The sequence below is a fragment of the Tenrec ecaudatus genome, chromosome 1 (assembly GCF_050624435.1).
Source record: "Tenrec ecaudatus isolate mTenEca1 chromosome 1, mTenEca1.hap1, whole genome shotgun sequence".
NCBI lineage: Eukaryota > Metazoa > Chordata > Mammalia > Afrosoricida > Tenrecidae > Tenrec > Tenrec ecaudatus.
In genome coordinates this window covers 242380527-242398234 of record NC_134530.1, presented here as the reverse complement: position 1 = coordinate 242398234, position 17708 = coordinate 242380527, and the positions used below count along the sequence as shown (strand labels likewise).

Below are 17708 nucleotides of genomic sequence, written 5' to 3'. Positions count from 1 at the left end.
AACTAAGATTCGAACCTGGGAGTCTGGCTTCAGAATATATGCTCTTAAACAAGAAGTTAAACTGCCTCTGTATAGGAATTATAAGATCCCTGGTAGTAGTAGTTTGAACTACAATTGGGCTACTAATCACAAGGCCACTGGTTCAAACCCAGCAGCTGCACCAAGAGAGAAAGAAGTATCTGTGACGGTAAAAATTTACTCTCAGAAATCCTAGGGAGCAGGTTGCTAACATACTGAACTTGTCTTTAAGCTGAGTCTATCGGTTTACATAATTGGAAGAAGTAGGTATAGTTACATCAGTTAGTCAAATGTTTGCCTTAGTGTGTGTGTGTGTGTGTGCATGTGTGTATGTGTACACATATATATATAGTGTACCTTTCTGTAGACAAAAAAATTTAAGAAACACTTTCAGATACTGTAAAACACCTTTAACATAATAACACAGGAATAATAATACTGTTTTTGATGCATTGTTTGGAATGTACCGTCCATTTGTTTCCACAAAGACTATATATACCTCAAACTTTTAAAATATAATAGGCTTTAGAGAGCTGGTTCATAAATATGGGTTGTATGGAACTAGATTTCCATAACCTGGGGACTGCCTGTACTGTGGAGTCTAAAGAAAGGTGGCCATGCTGTAAAGACTGAAAAATAAAAATAAGTCACCATATCCTTCACAGATAATTCACTAACACTTTAGGAGATTTCTTAGCTTGAGGTCTCTTTATTAAGACTCAAACTTTAGTGATACAGTGGTGAAAACAGTATCACACAACACTTTCTTGGAAGGAAGGTTCAGCAGCCTAGAACCAAAGGCATCACATGATAACCAATTTCTGGCTGCCACTTTCCCCTCCCTGCGTATACCTGGAATAAAGAAGGGAAAAGCATGGGGTTTCTCGTTAAGCCCTTCTCCCGTCAAAAGTGTTACAAGCATGTACCTATCACCTCCAAACCAGGCAATCCCTATTCTTTTCCACTACTGCCATCACTTACTAAAAGGTTTGGTTCATCACTCTCTCACAGTACTTTCTATAATACAACCATCAATTATAATTCTCGTTGCATTTTAGTAGAAATGTGTGACTAATTCTAATACAATCATCATATCATTACATAAATCAGTGTTTTCAAAACTTGGTCAGGGGATGGCTACCTCACAATTACCTAAGGGTTTGAGGGAGAAAAGAGATTCCCGGACCACATCACAGAAAAGCTGAGGATCATGGAGCAGAAGCTAGGGAACAGGGCTTAGGGACCACTACCTGGGAACTAGCTTTATGGAGGAAGGAACAAAATGAGCTTCATTCATGAAATTGCTGAGTGCCAAAAAAGATGCCTAATGTTATTCTGCACAATACAGCTATAGGAGGTACTGAAGTAATGCTGGAAGTAGACTTTGACCTTAAAGTACTTTCAATTTAGCTCAGAAAAAGCTTACACAGAGAACAATTAGAAAATGGTGCTAAACTGTACACTACAGAAGGATCACCAAACTTTACATCAAATACCACTCTTTATACAAATGTGCTTGATAAAATCGATGCATGGAATGTTAGAAAGCTGTAAGAGCCCCAATAAAATGACTTTTTAAAATACCCCTCTTTAAAATTTTAAAATATGGATCAAAATAGAAAAACTGACATATATACGCATATTATTTTACCAATAAGTTATAAACATAAAAAACATTTTAAAATAACATTTTAAAAATACATCAAAATTTTAATGGAATAAACTTTTTGGTTATAATTAAAATGAGTCAACATAAATAAATTTTTTAAATCTTGGTTTAACCATTTGTGATACTGAGGTTTGAACAAAATCCCATTTACATTGATACTTGAATCCAATGATATAGAAAGTACCTCATGTAAATGGAAAAAAGTACTTCGCACAAATGCACTTATTAATTATAAAGTTTGTATTTCAATCTAACTACCAATTAAATGAGAAGATTTTGTACAAGTTCTGTTAGTAGACTTCCAGGTAACCTGATGATAATAAACTGTTCCTGTCAACTAATCATCCTAATAATCTTAGCGAATGGTTTCAAATATCTGTGCAAGCTTTTGAGCTTTTCAAGTTCCTCACACAGGCTAGAAAATTGTGCATATTTCTAAGTGCACAGATTTAAGAGTCTTAGATATGACACAGGGCGGGGATTGACTTCAAAATGGTTGTGGGGAAATTCCATTGCCTTTCATTTCATTATTCTTCAACTTTTTGAAGCCCCTTAATGTGGCTTAGGGCAGGCATCCTCAAACTACGGCCCACGGGTCACATGCGACTCAACGAAAACATTTATCCAGTCGCGGCTGTTTTGCCCGTTTGTCTTTTTACTTCAAAATAAGATATGTGCAGTATGCACAGGAATTTATTCATGGTTTTTTTTTTAATTATAGTCCTGCCCGCCAATGGGTCTGAGAGACAATGAACTGGCCCCCTGTTTAAAATTTTGAGGACCCCTGGATTAGGGCAATAAAAATCTTGTAATAATGAAAACATTTCTAAACATCCATTTTCAAAAGAACTTATTCCAGACTTTCTATAGTAGAATGGATAAGAATGAATTTTACAAAATAAAACATACTTTTCCAATCTTTAATACACTGTTGAACTCAAGGAAAGCAAGAAAACACACACACACACACACACATCCAAAAACATCAGCTGAAAGTTACCACACAAACAAACCCAGGATGCCTTGGGTTGAAATACAAAGCTTTGGCTCCACCAGGCAGTGGGAGAGCTGAGCCTACAACTCCTACATTGAGCCAGGATCCCTAAAGGAGACTAAGTGTCCCAGGTCAGTAGGAGTTCCTAGCTCACAAACAAAACCCTCTCTGGAGAAAATCATCCTCAATTAGAACCTGGTTCTAATTGATAAAAATCCATAAAGTGTGTGCTCACCACTAGAGACCTCCAAAGACAAAAAGAAAAAAGCCACAGTGAATGAGAATCAGCAGAGGCAAACAACAAACTTAAATCCCAGGAACTCCGGATAATACAACTATAAGATAGAGGACATAAATAACCGCTTATTCACTGTTTAAGGAAATGATGATGAAACCATGAAAGCAAACAAGGACCAAGAGACTATCGGAAAGGCCAGATTTGTTTGAGGAAAAAGTTAAGAACTTTTGAGATAAAAGCCAAGTGATGAAATTAAAAATGTAACAGAATGGTTACCATCAGTTTAAGTAGGGCTGAAGAAAGCCAACAGCAAGAAAGCAACACAACAAAAACAAACTGTTGCCATCCAGCCAGTTCCGACTGGTGGTGACCCTATACAGGATTTCCAAAGCTGTTAAATGTTTAGGGGAACAGAGACTCATCTTTCTCTTACAGAGTAGCTGTTGAGTTTGAACCACTGACCTTGCTGTTAGCGGTTTAACAGTACCACCAGGGCTCCAGTGGAGCAAAGTCAATTACACAGTGACTGTAGTGGCACTGAAATAAGAAAAAAATGAAATAAGCATATGAATAAAGAACAAGAAAGACTGACCACATATGAAATCAGAGTACCAGAAAGAAACATCACAGAGAACAGAAGTAAAACCATATTCAAAGCAAAAAATGGTTAAGGTTCCTGAACTGATGAAAACAGATCAAATAAGCAAACTACATAGCTTATAGTAGAGAGACACGATGAAAAGGGGGTAATGAATTAGAAGTTAGGGCATAAGAAAAAGTTATCAAGTTCCAAAAGTAAATACTATCGAGGTCAGAGCATGACAATATTCAAAGGATATGTGTCCCAACTCACTGCAACCCGATGAGGACCGTTAGAACTACCCCAGGGGGTCTCGAGATTAACCCGTATGAGAGTAGAAAATTCTGTCTTTCTCCCAGAGTGGCTGGTGGCTTTGAACAGCTGACATTGTGGTTAGCAGCCCGATGCGGTATCCACTATGCCACCAGTGCTCTGGCACAGGAAGAAAGCAGAAGAATCAGAAAACCATACCTAAAGACACTGTGCACACACTGTGATATTGTACACACCAAGGGCAAAGAAAAATGTGAGACAGAAAAAATATATCAGCTTCCAGCTAACAGATGACTACTGAATGGAAAAAATGAATCAGTAGACAATGGAATAATCTCTGGTGAGGAATGAAAGAATTTCAGAATGAGCAAACCTTTTTCAAAACTAAAGGCAAAACAATGATCTTTTCCAATTAAAAAAAAAAAATCTTGGCTGGCAACTCTTCTCCAAAAGAACATCTAAAAGCTGCTTATGAGAGAAACGGAAAATGACCCTCAATGGAAGGGCTGAAATGCAAGAAGGAAGGTAAAAAAGTAAACTAGAAAACCACGTGGCTAAATCTACACAAGCTGGGCTTTAAAAAAAACGAAGACTGTTTTTAAAATACAGCATGTATGTCAGAAGGGAAGTGTTGAAAGAAAAAGGCAGCTTTCTACCAATGAACAGCTTGTCCTGAACTTTCCGTCCTGAGGCTGCTGCCGACAGGTCGTGAGCACAGGCAGGTTATTCTTCCTCTCATCAAGCAACTTAGATAGGTTCTTCTACATTTTCTTTTCAAAAATATTAAAAATAAGTTCCTCCCCAGAGCAACAGCATGAGCAGAGCAACAGTGGAAGAATGGCAGCGTGATTACAACCGTGGGCAGGTCACTGATCTTTCTCTGAGGGCTTCAGTCCCTCAGATGATAATGTGAGACCCTAATGGTGCTAGTACGTGTTGAGGCTAGATTCAAAAGGAGGCTGTTAATAGCACTCATGCCCTACATACAACTAGTACTCATTGTGCTGGTCACTGGTGACATTGAGTGAAAGAAGAGCCAGCCTTGGGAATTCGGACTAGGGAGGAGTCTGCAATCAGAACACAATATGACAGGTAATCAGGTATGAGGTCTGCACAGACTACGGAGCAACCTAGGGATGGTGACAAAGGTGCCATTTGTTTCTTCACGAGTGACCCTATTTCCAAAGGACAGGCTACTGACGGCTACCTAAGTTATATGACATATTTATAATAGTTGTTACAGTGAATTTTACATGAATCCAACAATCACCATCATGAATTTCTTTCTTAAAGATTTAAAAAAATGCAAACAAATTCCATTGTAAAGCGTCACAATAAATCGTTTTCTGGTTTTGTTTTTTCCCATCCTGACCAAAATATTATTATAGAAGCGCTTCCTGTTGTTAGTTGCCATTAAACCAGTTGTAACCCACGGTGACAGCATGTACGCAGAGCAGAACTCCTTCATGAGATTTTCAAAGCTGCAACATTTCAGAAACAGGTCGCCGGGCCTGCCGTCTGTTTGTCTAAGAACACGAGGGAACAAAGGTTTGTACTCCTTCACTGAAAAGCACTGGGGACTCGTGGTAATATATCATTCATATCTATGCTGGAATTATCAAAGTGTACAGTACAAAAGAAAGTAAAAGGAAATATGGCCAATACTTTAATTTTTTAGACTTACTTTTTACAACCCAAAGTCCAAGATTTTGTCTAAATCATTTCTATTCCACATGTCTTTCACTTCACAGTGAATGAGATCCACCACTTGTCTATCAGTTGGTTTGTCATAGTGTGGGGCTTGTATGTTGCTAGCATGCTGGAGATGGGCCATTGGTATTTCAAATACCAGTAGGGTTACCAATGGTGAGCAGATTTCAGTGGGGCCTCTGTATTCTGACACACTAGGAAGAAGGACCTGACAGTCTGCTTCTAAAATCTCTGACTAGTGAAAACCTTATATACAGCTGTAGAACACTGTCTGACAGAGTGGCAACAGATGAATTTCCCAAGTGGAATCAAAATAAAACTGGGGAAAAGCCATCACCTCAAAATAGCCAACCTTATGATGTGGTTTAAGGAAAGCTTTAAGAACCTTCATTTGCTGATGTGGCATGACTCACAATGAGACGAACAGCTAGAAACATCTCCTAATAATTGGAATACAAAATAGACATCATATAAATCTAGGGAAATGTGAACCTGTCAACAATGAAATGAAACTCAAAAAGATCAATATCCTAGGCATTAGTGAGCCGAAATGGATTGGCATTGGTCATTCCGAATTGGACAATCATATGGTCCACTCTGCCACGAATGACAAATTGAAGGGAAATGGCATCACATTCATTATCAAAAGGAACATAAGGAACATTTCAACAGCTAAAAAGAGTGAGAGCAGACCCACAAAAATGTCGAGGTTTGAAAGAGGATATCTGCACAGACATCTACCTTTGCTGCAAAATATATCCACCACTGTGGTAGAGCTTACAGGGGGCAAAGTTATGAAAACTTTTTAGTCATAACAAAAACCCTCAAAGGAATGCATTTCTAAGCCTAGGAGCTCATCTTGGGGATACCAAGTTCAACATCCTCTCTGGTAAGCAATGACTGGGGTCTTTAGAACCCATGAGCAGCCATTTCAAGTGTAATGCTGGGCTCTCCCTGTCCAGAAGAGTGAAAAAAATCAAAGACACGTGGAAACAATGTGAACAGCAACTTCATGACCCCGAGACCAGAACTAGATGGTACCCAGCTACCACTACCCACTATTGTGAAAACGAGCACATTAGAAGGTCCTTAAGAGAGGGAAACATGGAGGGTAAAACTAAAAATCATAAAAGAACAGGCTTTCATGTGAATTGGGTGAAGGTTTAAAGAAGAGTTCGTTTTACACCTTGGATATTGATTGAATATTGTCTTTTATGTCGATAGGACATGGTATCCCCAAGTTCCATTTAGTCTCTCTCAGACCACCCAATTGGTCAGTGTCACCCTTGAGATCTGGAACTGAATTGACTCCCATAACTCAACTTTTTCAGTCTTACAATGGACAAGTTTATAAAGAAAAGAGTAACACTAGAGAGGAATGCATACCTTGGAATAATCAACCATTTCAGACCATAAGAGTGGCATTGCCCAAGGACCAAGTTCAGAGGGTTATAAAACAATGATAAATGGAAACAGGAAGCACAATTGGGGAAGTGAAATAAATGATATTACATTGAGGGGATTACAATCAATGACAATAAACAAAGTATGTGTAAACTGTTGAGTCTAAAAAATGATTATCTCTTTGGTAAACCTTTACCCAATTCACAGTACAAAGTTGGAAAATAAAGGACCTAAACTGATATCCATATACCTACAGGGAGAAGCAATTAATACAATTATTCAAATTTGCATACCAAAAACGAATAGGAAATATGAAGACCCTGAAGATATTTACCAACTTCTGCAGTCTAAAAGTGATCAAACATAAAATCAAGATGCCTTGATAGTTACTGGGGATTGGAATATTAAAGTTGAAAACAAAGGAGGGTCAGCAGTTTAAAAACAAGGCCTGGCTTGAAGGTAAACAAGCAGCCATCTAGCAAGGATGTAACAAAGCCCACATGGAAGAAGCACACCAGCCTATGTGATCATGTGGTGTCAATGGGATCAGGTAAGAAGACCCAAAACAATCACCCATTTCAATACAAACAAGGGGGGTCAGAATGGAGACCCAGAGTCCATCTGTAGACATCCCCTCACAGAAAAGTCACAAGGAAGAGATAAGCCAGCCAGAGTGCAGTATAGCCTCAACAAACCCCCACAATATCCCTCTAGTTCTTTAATGCTTCCTCCCCACCCCACCCCTATCATGATCCCAGTTTTATCTTACAAACCTGGTTAGACCAGAGCATGTACTCTGGTACAGATAATAGCTCTTGACACACCGAATCCAGCACAGATAAACCCCTCAGGACCAATAATGAAAGTAGCGTTCCCAGGAGGGTAGGGGGAAGGTGGGAGAAGAGGGAGCAAGGGGAAACCGATCGCAATGATGGACAACACCCCCATCACCACCTCTTGGCCAAGGGCACGAACAACAGAAATGTCAGTGAAGGGAGACAACTGATGGTATAAAATATGAAAATAAGAATAATTTATGAATTAGCAAGGCTTCACGAGCGGGGATTATTAGAGGAGCTGAAGCCAAGGTCTCAAATAGAAATGTTTTAGAAATGATGATGGCCACATACATATGTACAAATGTGTTTGCACAACTGATGTATGGATGTGATGAGTTGTATGAGCCCCCCAATAAAATAATTTATTAAAATAAAAATAAATATATATATTACCTTGTTTAAAGAAACATGTAGGAGAGTGCATGTTAAAACTTTGCAAGCTCAATGATTTTATTGTAAATATATTTTTTCAACAACATAAACATTGAGTACATGTGAGCCTCACCAAATAGAACATAAGGGAATCAAACTGACTACATCTATGGAAAGAGACTATGAAGAAGTTCAAGCTCATCACTCGGAAGGAGACCAGGGGCCATCTGCAGCGCAGATCAGCAACTACTCATATGCCACTCCAAGTCTGAAGCTGAAGAAAAATGTTAAAGTCCACATTCCACGCAAATTTTGAGACTATCTCAATAGGTTTGATACATTGAACACTAATGACCAAAGACCATCAAGGATATCATACCCAAAGAAAACAGTCATGAAAAAGGCAAGAAAGAAAGAAAAGACTGGAGTGAATGTCAGAAAAGACTCTTCAACATAGAGTAGCTAAAGCAAATGAAAGAAATGATTAAATGAGATCAACAGAAGATCTCATAGGGTAGCTTAGGAAGGCTCCATCAAGTATTATAATGAAATGTGCAAAAACCTGGAGTTAGAAGACCGAAAATGGAAGACCATGCTCACCATTTCTTCAGGCTGAAAGAAATGAAGGAAAATTTCAAGCCTCAAGTTGCAATACAGAAGGATTCTATGGGTAAAATTTTGAACAAGGTAGGAAGTATCAGAAGAAGGAAAAAATACATAGGGTGAGTGGGTTGGAGAGGGGGAACTGATTAAAAGGATCCACATGTGACCTCCTCCCTGGGAGATGGACAGCAGAGAAGGGGGGGAATGAAGACTCCGGAAAGGGCAAGATATAACAAAATAACAATCTGTGGATTATCAAGGGCTCATGAGGGAGGGGGGAGCAGGGAGTGAGGGGGAAAAAAAGAGGACCTGATGCAGAGGGCTTAAGTGGAGAGCAAATGCTTTGAGAGTGATTAGGGCAAAGAATGTACGGATGTGCTTTATACAATTGATGTATGCATATGTGTGGATTGTGATAAGAGTTGTATGAGCCCCTAATAAAACGTAAAAAAAGAAAAAAATGCATTAGTCAATATCCAGCCATTTCAGCTCAATTAAGAACTGACATTATTAAAGGAAGACGTCTATGCTGTCCTGAAGGCAATGGCAAAAAACAAAACAAGTCCAGGACTCGAGGGACTACCAATTAGGATGTTTCGGCAAACAGATTCAATGCTGAATACATTTACTTGTCTAGGACAAGAAATATGGAAGTCATACCTGGCCAAGCAACTGAAAGAGATCCAAATTTGTGTCCATTCCAAAGAAGGGTGATCCACGAGAATGTGGAAATTATTGGACAACAGCATTAACATCACACATGTGTGCTGCTTGGGCCAAGCTGACAGAAAACGTAACATTCAGAATACATAAGTAAAATGTTGCTGAAGGTAAATTGGAAAAAAACATTACAGCTGTACATCAACAATGAACTGCCAGAAATTCAGGTAAATTTAGAAAAAGATACAAACGAAGGGCTATCATTGCTGGTATCTGTTGTATATTGCTTGAAAGCAGAGAATACATGCTCATCATGCCGACACATAACTGAAGACAAAAGGGTGCATAAGCAAATTTGAAGAAAGCTGATGGACCCTGCTATCAAAAGATATAGCCAGGGTCTTAAAGACTTGAAGATAAACAAGCGGCCATCTAGCTGAGAAGCAACGAAGTCCACATGGAAGCAGCACACCAGCCTGTGTGATCACGAGGTGTCAAAGGAATCAGTTATTTGGCATCAATGAACAAAAAAAAAACGTATCATTGTGTGCTTACCCTCCCCCCCATAAGATCGCTGAAGACAAATGGGTGCATAAGCAAAGAAAGCTGATGGTGTCTGGCTATCAAAAGAGATAGTGCCTGGGGTCTTAAAGGCTTGATGGTAAACAAGCGGACATCTAGCTCAGAAACAACAAAGCCCACATGGAAGAAGCACACCAGCCTGTGTGATCATGAGGTGTCGAAGGGATCGGGTATAAGGGATCAAAGAACAAAAAAAATCATATCATTGTGAATGAGGGGGAGTGTGGAGTGGGGACCCAAAGCCCATCTGTAGGCAACTGGACATCTCCTTACTGAACGGTCGAGGAGACACACCAGTCAGGGTGCAGTGTATAATGATGAAACATACAGTTTTTTTCTAGTTCCTAAATGCTTCTTCGCCCCCCACTATCATGATCGCAATTCTACCTTACAAATCTGGCTAGACCAGAGGATGTACACTGGTACTGATAGGAACTGGAAACACAGGGAATCCAGGACTGATGATCCCTTCAGAACCAGTGCTGAGAGTGGCCATACCAGAAGGGTGGAGGGAGGGTGCTCATCTGTAAACAAACATTGGATAATGAATTGATGCATTTGACTTGTACTGGCAAGGAATATTGAATATACCACAGACTGTCAGAAAAATGAACAAATCTATCTTGGAAGAAGTTCAGCCATAATGTACCACACAGGGTGGCTGGTGAGACTTCATCTCATGTACTTTGGACAGTTTATCAGGAGGGACCAATCTCTGTAGAAGGGCAAAATTTGTGAGGCACAGGACTGGGCCATCTTTCCTTCGTTTGTACACAGGGTCCCTCTGAGTGGGAACTGACCTTGTCTATGGGACCTTGATGAGTGCGGCCAGACTCGGACGTACTTGACAACAGCATGTTTATTGTCTTAAAAGTTAATCATTGATTGTTTTGCTGCACTGAACCAGTTGGGGCCTTTTAACAAGGCACATACAAATCCCTCATCTAATAAAATATTATCCAAAAATATATGCAGCATATTCTCAAAGAAAAGTGATTCATTCTCACTAGACTATATAGTTGTGTGTAAGAGAACAGTACTACAGCACTTCCCTTCAGAATGTTTAAATGTACCCTCAATATACTCATATACTAGTGATACTGGGAACGTGGGCCCAATCTCAAGGCAACCCCATATACACAGAACGGAACCACCGCCAGGTACTGTGCCATCCCATGATCCAGGTGATAGTGAGTCAACTGGGATCCACGGGGTGTTCACTAGCTGCTTTGCAGAAACAGCCTCCAGGCTTTTTCCTATGTTTCATCTAGAATCAAGAGATGGGGAACCTCTTTTTCTGCCAAGGGCTATTTAGATATTTGTAAAATCACTCTTGGGCCACACTGGTCAAACATCTCATTAACTCACCCCTCATGTGGCAGCTGGAACTGCTTCCCTTCAGTGAGGCATGGGATGTTAATTGGTATTGATGACTTCATGGGCCTGACACACCCTGTGGGTCACATACTCTCCACTTCTGGTCTAGATCATAGGTTCCCAAACTTATGTGCAGTATCACCCCCTTTTCAGAAAAAAACTATTTAGTGCCCCCTGGCAATTTAAAAGTTTTGTACTATAGCCCCTAACCCAGGATGAAATGTAGGTAATCTGCTTTTGCAGCTCCCTGGATTGTTCTAGCACACACACACACACACACACACACACACACACACACACACACACACGGCGGTAGCACCCACATTGGGAAACACTGGTCTAAATCCTTGGAATGGCTATCAATTACATATTCTCAAGAAAATAAAATCCAAAACATTATATCAGTGAATTTGAATTATGATTCTGGCAAAGAATACTGAAAGTACCATGGCATGGACTGCCAGAAAAACAAACAAATCTGTCCTGGAAGAAGTACAGCCAGAATGCTCCTCGGAAACAAGGATGGCACAATTTTGTCTCACATACTATGAACGTGTTACCAGGAGAGACCAACATCTGGAAAAGCACATCAAAGCAGAGGAGCAGTGCAAAGAGGAAGACCCTCGGGGAGACGGGCTGACACAGTTGCTCCATCACTGGACTCAAACACGACAGCTGTGAAGAGGGTGCGCAATATCCCTATGTGTCAGGGCTGACATTGGGGTAACCCTCCCCCACAAGCTTGCTGCTCTCAGGGAGGCCACACCACGGACACCACCCTGCACCCTGTCCCCCAGGCTCTAACACCAACAAAGTTAAACAAAATTTTATATTAACTGAAAATGATAAATACCAAGACAAGCCTATTTTTTGTCTTCTAAAGATAATGAAATGTTCATAGTCGCTGTCTTCAATATTCCAAAACTTTCAGATATTTTTACTGCTACTTCAGTTAAAAATGACTAAAAATTTGACTACCATAGTGCCATTAGTATATTCGTTAACAAGCAGTTTTGATAATCTAGCCCATACAGGGGAAATAAATAAAGTTCCATTAGTTAGGGAATAGAAAGGCACAAACAGGAATTTAATAGCGATCGCTAGTACTCTTTACAGTAAACACCTACACCTTATCAATCCAGTCAGTCCCATTACAAGTTATCTTCCACTGTAGGCTACTCAGTGGGTAGAAAGGCCTACCCCTCCTGTATCCCTTCCAGCTGAGCTGCAGCGCTAGCTGCATACTTAATGATTTGTTAACAGTTACAACTGAAAACCAAGCCCACTGCAGACAAATCGTTTCCCATTGTGACCCTGTAGGGCAGAGCACAACTGTTCCAAAGGGTTTCCAAGGTTGTACATCTTTACAAAAGGCGAGGGCCACATTTTGACTCCGCAGACCGGCTGGTGAATTAAAACTGGCAACCTTGCTGTTAGCAGCCCAGAGCTTTAACCACTGTGCTACCAAGATTCCTTAATTAACAGCTCTTGTATAAAAGATATTTTCCACAAGAGATAGAAGAAAAGTGCGATTGGAGGGGTGGTTGGAGGGGGTTAAACAGGTGTATTTAAGTGCAACACAATGACAACTAGAGAGGAGAGCATAAAAGTGACTTTGACATAACATGCACAGAAAAGGAACAAATGCGTCTATACAGCTGAATCATTTTCTGAGGGTGTTCACACACACAATCATCACCCTATTAATGCTTAGCTTTAAAAATCCATTTTTGAACTTGTATGCATTTTTACTATTATTTGATGCATATTTCTATATCACTATCTCATGTCCATATAATGTCCCTTATTCATACAAGTATGAAAGAAAGCTATTCAAGATCCTCACCCCATCCCCTCAAAAAAATAAAAGCAAAGTATTTTCCCAATCTTCCGACGCTAACTACAGAGTCTTTTGCTAGTAAATACAAAGGCCATCATCTTCCTTTTTATGCACGCTACTGAATGACATAAATGAATTTTTCGAGACTTCCTGATTAAAAAAAAATCTGAGCTTGTTTGGATCTAGTCAAATTTTAACCAAAAATCTCATCTTTTCTCTCGTATTCTTCAATCTCTCAAGCAAAATTCTGTATTATATATTTTTTCAAAACAACCGTTATGATGCATACTAAATAATTTATGAAGGCAACCTTACACTTTTACCATTTTATTTTTATTTTTTTTACACTTTTACCATTTTAAATGCATGGCACTAGAAAGGACAAAAGCAAACTCTGAAATATCTTCTGAAGTAATCTAACAATAGTCCTTAAAAGAATAAGATTAATGTTTCTGTTTGCCCTTAAATAATATGTGTAAACTCGCCTTTAAAGTGTCTAAAGGAGTCCTCCTGGCACAGTGGTTAAGCACTTGGCTTCGGATTCGAAGGTTCAAACCCACGAGCTGCTACAACGGAGAAAGAGGAAGCAGTCTGTTCCATAACGATGTATGGCCTTGGAAACTCCACTAGGCAGTCAGTCCTAGTAAGTCCTACGGGGCCACTGTGAGTTACAATCCACTTGACAGCAGTTGAGTTTGGTGTTTTGGGGTAGAGCTTTGAACATGAGCTTATATCTCTTCTCATGCCTTTTGTTCTAAGCTCATCAAGCCACTTCGTTATTTTATTTTACGATCCAAATGAAGGCATTGAGTAGTGTCATCAAGCGCTGGAAGGCTGATAGTTAACTAGACAAGCAGAGAGCTTTGAACAGGCAACTAAAACTTACCACCATGCTAGCTCCTTAAAACAAGCTCGAAAAACAGCGAAGGCCCTATTTACATGTCATTTTGTTGTTTGGTTTTAAGAAGGCAGAGGAGGGGGATGAAAACTTTCCTACAAACGAACTCACACACAATCATACTTTTCAAAACATGAACATACAACTCTCTCGTTCCTTGGGGTTTCAAGTGTTTCAACACCAGGGACATCTGCATCTTGATCAAAGACACAGAAAATCCTTCCTTCAAAGACATGTACCTTGTGACACTGCAAGAAGGAGGAGAGAGAGATTTAAAGTAAAACCTGCCCTGAATTATCACCACGGGCTTGAGGGAGAGACTAAAACGCCCTTTGGCTCCAGAAGGCTTTTAAACGTTTTGCGGTAACCTCGGGGCGACAGACGCTGTCCTCTGAAATCTCCTGGCTCAAACCCACTGGAGTATCATGCGCGTGACAAACTCATACCCACAAACACACACACACACACACACATTATTTTCCTTCCATGCCCGTCCCTATTCCTGACCTTCCCCCCCTTTGGTGCCCACGACCCAAAACATGGACACAATGGTACAAAAAGCAAAGTCATGGGGCAATGCGGGGGCTGGGGTGCCAAGGGCTGAAAGATCCAGACCAGCTCGGTGGAAGAGGTCGCCAGCTGGTGGGTGAAACCGGCCCGCCGTTGGGGACACAGACTGCAGAGGCAGGCACGGAAAGCAATCTTGGATGCCCACTCGGCCGTCTCCTTGACTCCCTGCCCTCCATCACCCTCTGGTCCCCGGAGGACCACTCCAAGGGAGCGGGCGCCACTTACTACGATCCCCCCCCACACCACCCTCACCCTAGGGGGAAGCCGCCGGCGGGTGGGCATGGAGAATGGGGGCTGAGCAGAGGGCGAGGGGTCCAGCAGGCTCAGGCGGGGAGCCTGGGGTCCTCCCACCCCAGGGCGGCGGGGGTCGCGGGAGGGCTTCGGGCCGGCGGCTCCCGAGGGGAGGCTCCAGTTACTCACATTCTCCGTGTCCCGCTCGTTCACCGTTGGCAATGGCGTCCGGGCCGACATTTTGTGCGGGCGGCGGGGTCGGGCCGGGGTCTCGCCAGCCGGGCTGGGGTGCGGGTCCCCGGGTGCCGGGGCCGAGAGGCAGCGGGTGCGGACGCGAGCGCAAGGCCGGCGCCGGGCCGGGCGAGCGGGTCCCGCAGGCCGCGGGGCGGGCGGTGCAGCGAGCGGCGCCGGCGGGAGAGAGGGGGCCGAGGACGCGGAGGAAGAGGAGGGGGAGCCGCTTCCCGCGGCGGCGGCGGCGGCGGCGCCGGGGGACGCGGCCGGGCGCGAGGGCGGGCGCCGGGCGCGGGCCGGGCGGCGAGGCCGGCAGGATGCGGCGCGGACGGCTGGGAGGCGGGGAAGCGGCGCCGGGGGGCGGGCCGGGCCCCGCGGGGCTGCCCGGGCCGCGGCTGAAGGTGAGCGCGGCGCCTCAAAGCCCTGCCCGGCGCGTCCCGGGGCCGCGGCCCGCACCGCGCTCGCCGGAGCCCCGCCTCAGGGGTGCGGCGCCCCAGCTCCCGGAGCCCCGCGCCCCGGCGCGCGCGTCTCGCCTCGCGCGCGCGGTCCCCGCCGCGCCTGTGCCCGGACGAGCGGCCGAGCCGGCTGTGCGCGCGGCGGCGGGCGCGGCACGCAGCGCCCACAGGCTCTTGGCGGCCGCCGCCGGGTGGGCGGGCGCCAGCCGGGCCCCTCCATTCATTCCCTCATTAGGGATGCGGGGCCGCCGCCGCCGCCCGCGCGCTCGGCCCGCGAGGCCCAGGCTTTATTGGTATTGCTCGCCTCCCCCGCGCAGTGCACGCCCCTCGAGAGCCTCGGGGGCTTGGGCTTGGGGTGGTCTGTGCCGCAGGGCGCTGAAGTGAGGAAGTGGGGTTTGTCCGTTTCTGTGGGGAAGAATGGGGTTCTATGCTACTCGAGCCGGCCCCCTCCTAGCTCCCACCGCGGGACTTTTTCCATTCTTAAATTCCCCTCCCTCTCCGGTGGCCAGCCTTCTCAGTCAGTCCTTGCTCTAGCGAAGACCGTCCTCAGTCCTCTACTCCTGGGGCCTTGGGCTGCGGGGTCACGCCAATAGCTGGGCCAAGGGTACGGCTGTCAACAGCATGGGAAGGGTGACGAGATGGCCTGGACCGCAGGGCCACCTTGGGAACGCGGCCAGTGGGAGAAGGCTCGTGGCTCGCCCCACGACACCCCCACCCCCAGAGCCGTGCGATCCAAGCGGGCTGGTCGTCACTTCCTGGGACATAAGGAAGTGTCACTTAGGAGAGCTTGTTTATGGAGGGAGAGTTGTCTCTGGTTTCGGCCCTGTCCTACCTCTTCCAGGTGGCTCCTCACCCTTCCTGCCATTCATTGTAGTGCAATGACTAAGGGCCTTCGGCCCCTGAAGGCAAGGCTGCTGCTGCTTTTGCATTTGAGAGCTCAGATTTTACACGCCTTTCCCTTCTGGTTCCCAAACTTACTTTTTCACTTCCTTTCATGGGCAGGCAGAAGATCAAAGGGACAATAGTTAGAAATCGGTTGGGTTGGATCCCAATGTTGAACCTCCAGTGGGAACCGTAAGATGATGGGAAAATTCTCCTCTCCCCTGAAGTCCCTCTATTTCAACGAAGAATCTCTGTACCAGATGGTTTTTATTCTGACTCATTAAAGGTTGTTTCTGAAAACTTAACACTTGACCCTTAAAACATGTCTCCAAAGACCTAAATATAGCAAATTCAAAAATTCTCTGAGGAGGGGGAAAAAATTCACCCAGTCCACATCCATTTCTAGAACATCATCCATGTGTTTATGTCTTTCGTATCTTATCTTGTAATCACTTCTCAATTACACAAAGCAAAAAAAAAAATCACACAGCCCCTTTTGCTCTTCACTTGTCCTCCAATAGAATTCAGGCTTTGGAAGAGCAAGACTGCATCCTTAATTACGGCATGCAAGAGGGAAGGGCAAGATTTTCTAGGCCCTCTGTGGAGATCCTGAATCACCAAGATGTATTGAAGCTGCCAGGGCAGAAGCTTGTATTGTAATGGTTCTGATCAACTAGAGAGAGCCAGGACTGCCCAGAGGGTACTGCTAACAGTGTCAGCGATTCCAGCCACACAAGAAACATGGAGCTATGCTGATGGAACCAGAGCTCTGGAGCTGAAGGAGCCACATGGAGACCCATGCCAATGCTGAGATGCTTCTACCGCCACTGGATCCACAAGACTTTTCACCCACTGGCCTGTGATCCTCCTGCATTCAACATCATTGCATGTGCTGTGTGAGTCTGAAGAGAAATTTATAGACTTGTATCAGACACAGGGGCTAATAACGGACTTATGGACTTGATTTGGAATGTCTTTTCAATATACGATTACTCTTTGATATAAAGTTCTCTATTATACACGTGTTTCTGGATTTGTTTCTCTAGTCTACTCAGACGAACACACAGACCAAACTCGCTACCATTGAGTCAATTCTGATTCATGGCAGCCTTGTAGGGCAGGGTAGAACTGTCCCTCAGGGTTTCTGAGACTAACTGTTTATTGAAGTAGAGTACCTCATCTTTCTCGAAGCAGCTGCTGGTTTCAAACTCTCAGTTAGCAGCCCAACATGTAACCACTATGCCACAGGGCCACGGCGCCTGTTTAACCTCATTTGACCAGG

General features: G+C 43.6%; 1 protein-coding gene across 1 annotated transcript in view; it reads right to left on the bottom strand.

The window, feature by feature from the left end:
• The window catches only part of MARK1 (microtubule affinity regulating kinase 1), a 166362-nt gene extending 151016 nt beyond the window's left edge, over nt 1–15346 (bottom strand). The window contains exon 1 of the mRNA XM_075530470.1: nt 15048–15346. Coding sequence (XP_075386585.1) covers nt 15048–15098 — 51 coding nt within the window. The 5' untranslated portion in view covers nt 15099–15346. The remainder of the gene's footprint in view (nt 1–15047) is intronic.
• Between the last annotated feature and the right edge of the window lie 2362 nt (nt 15347–17708).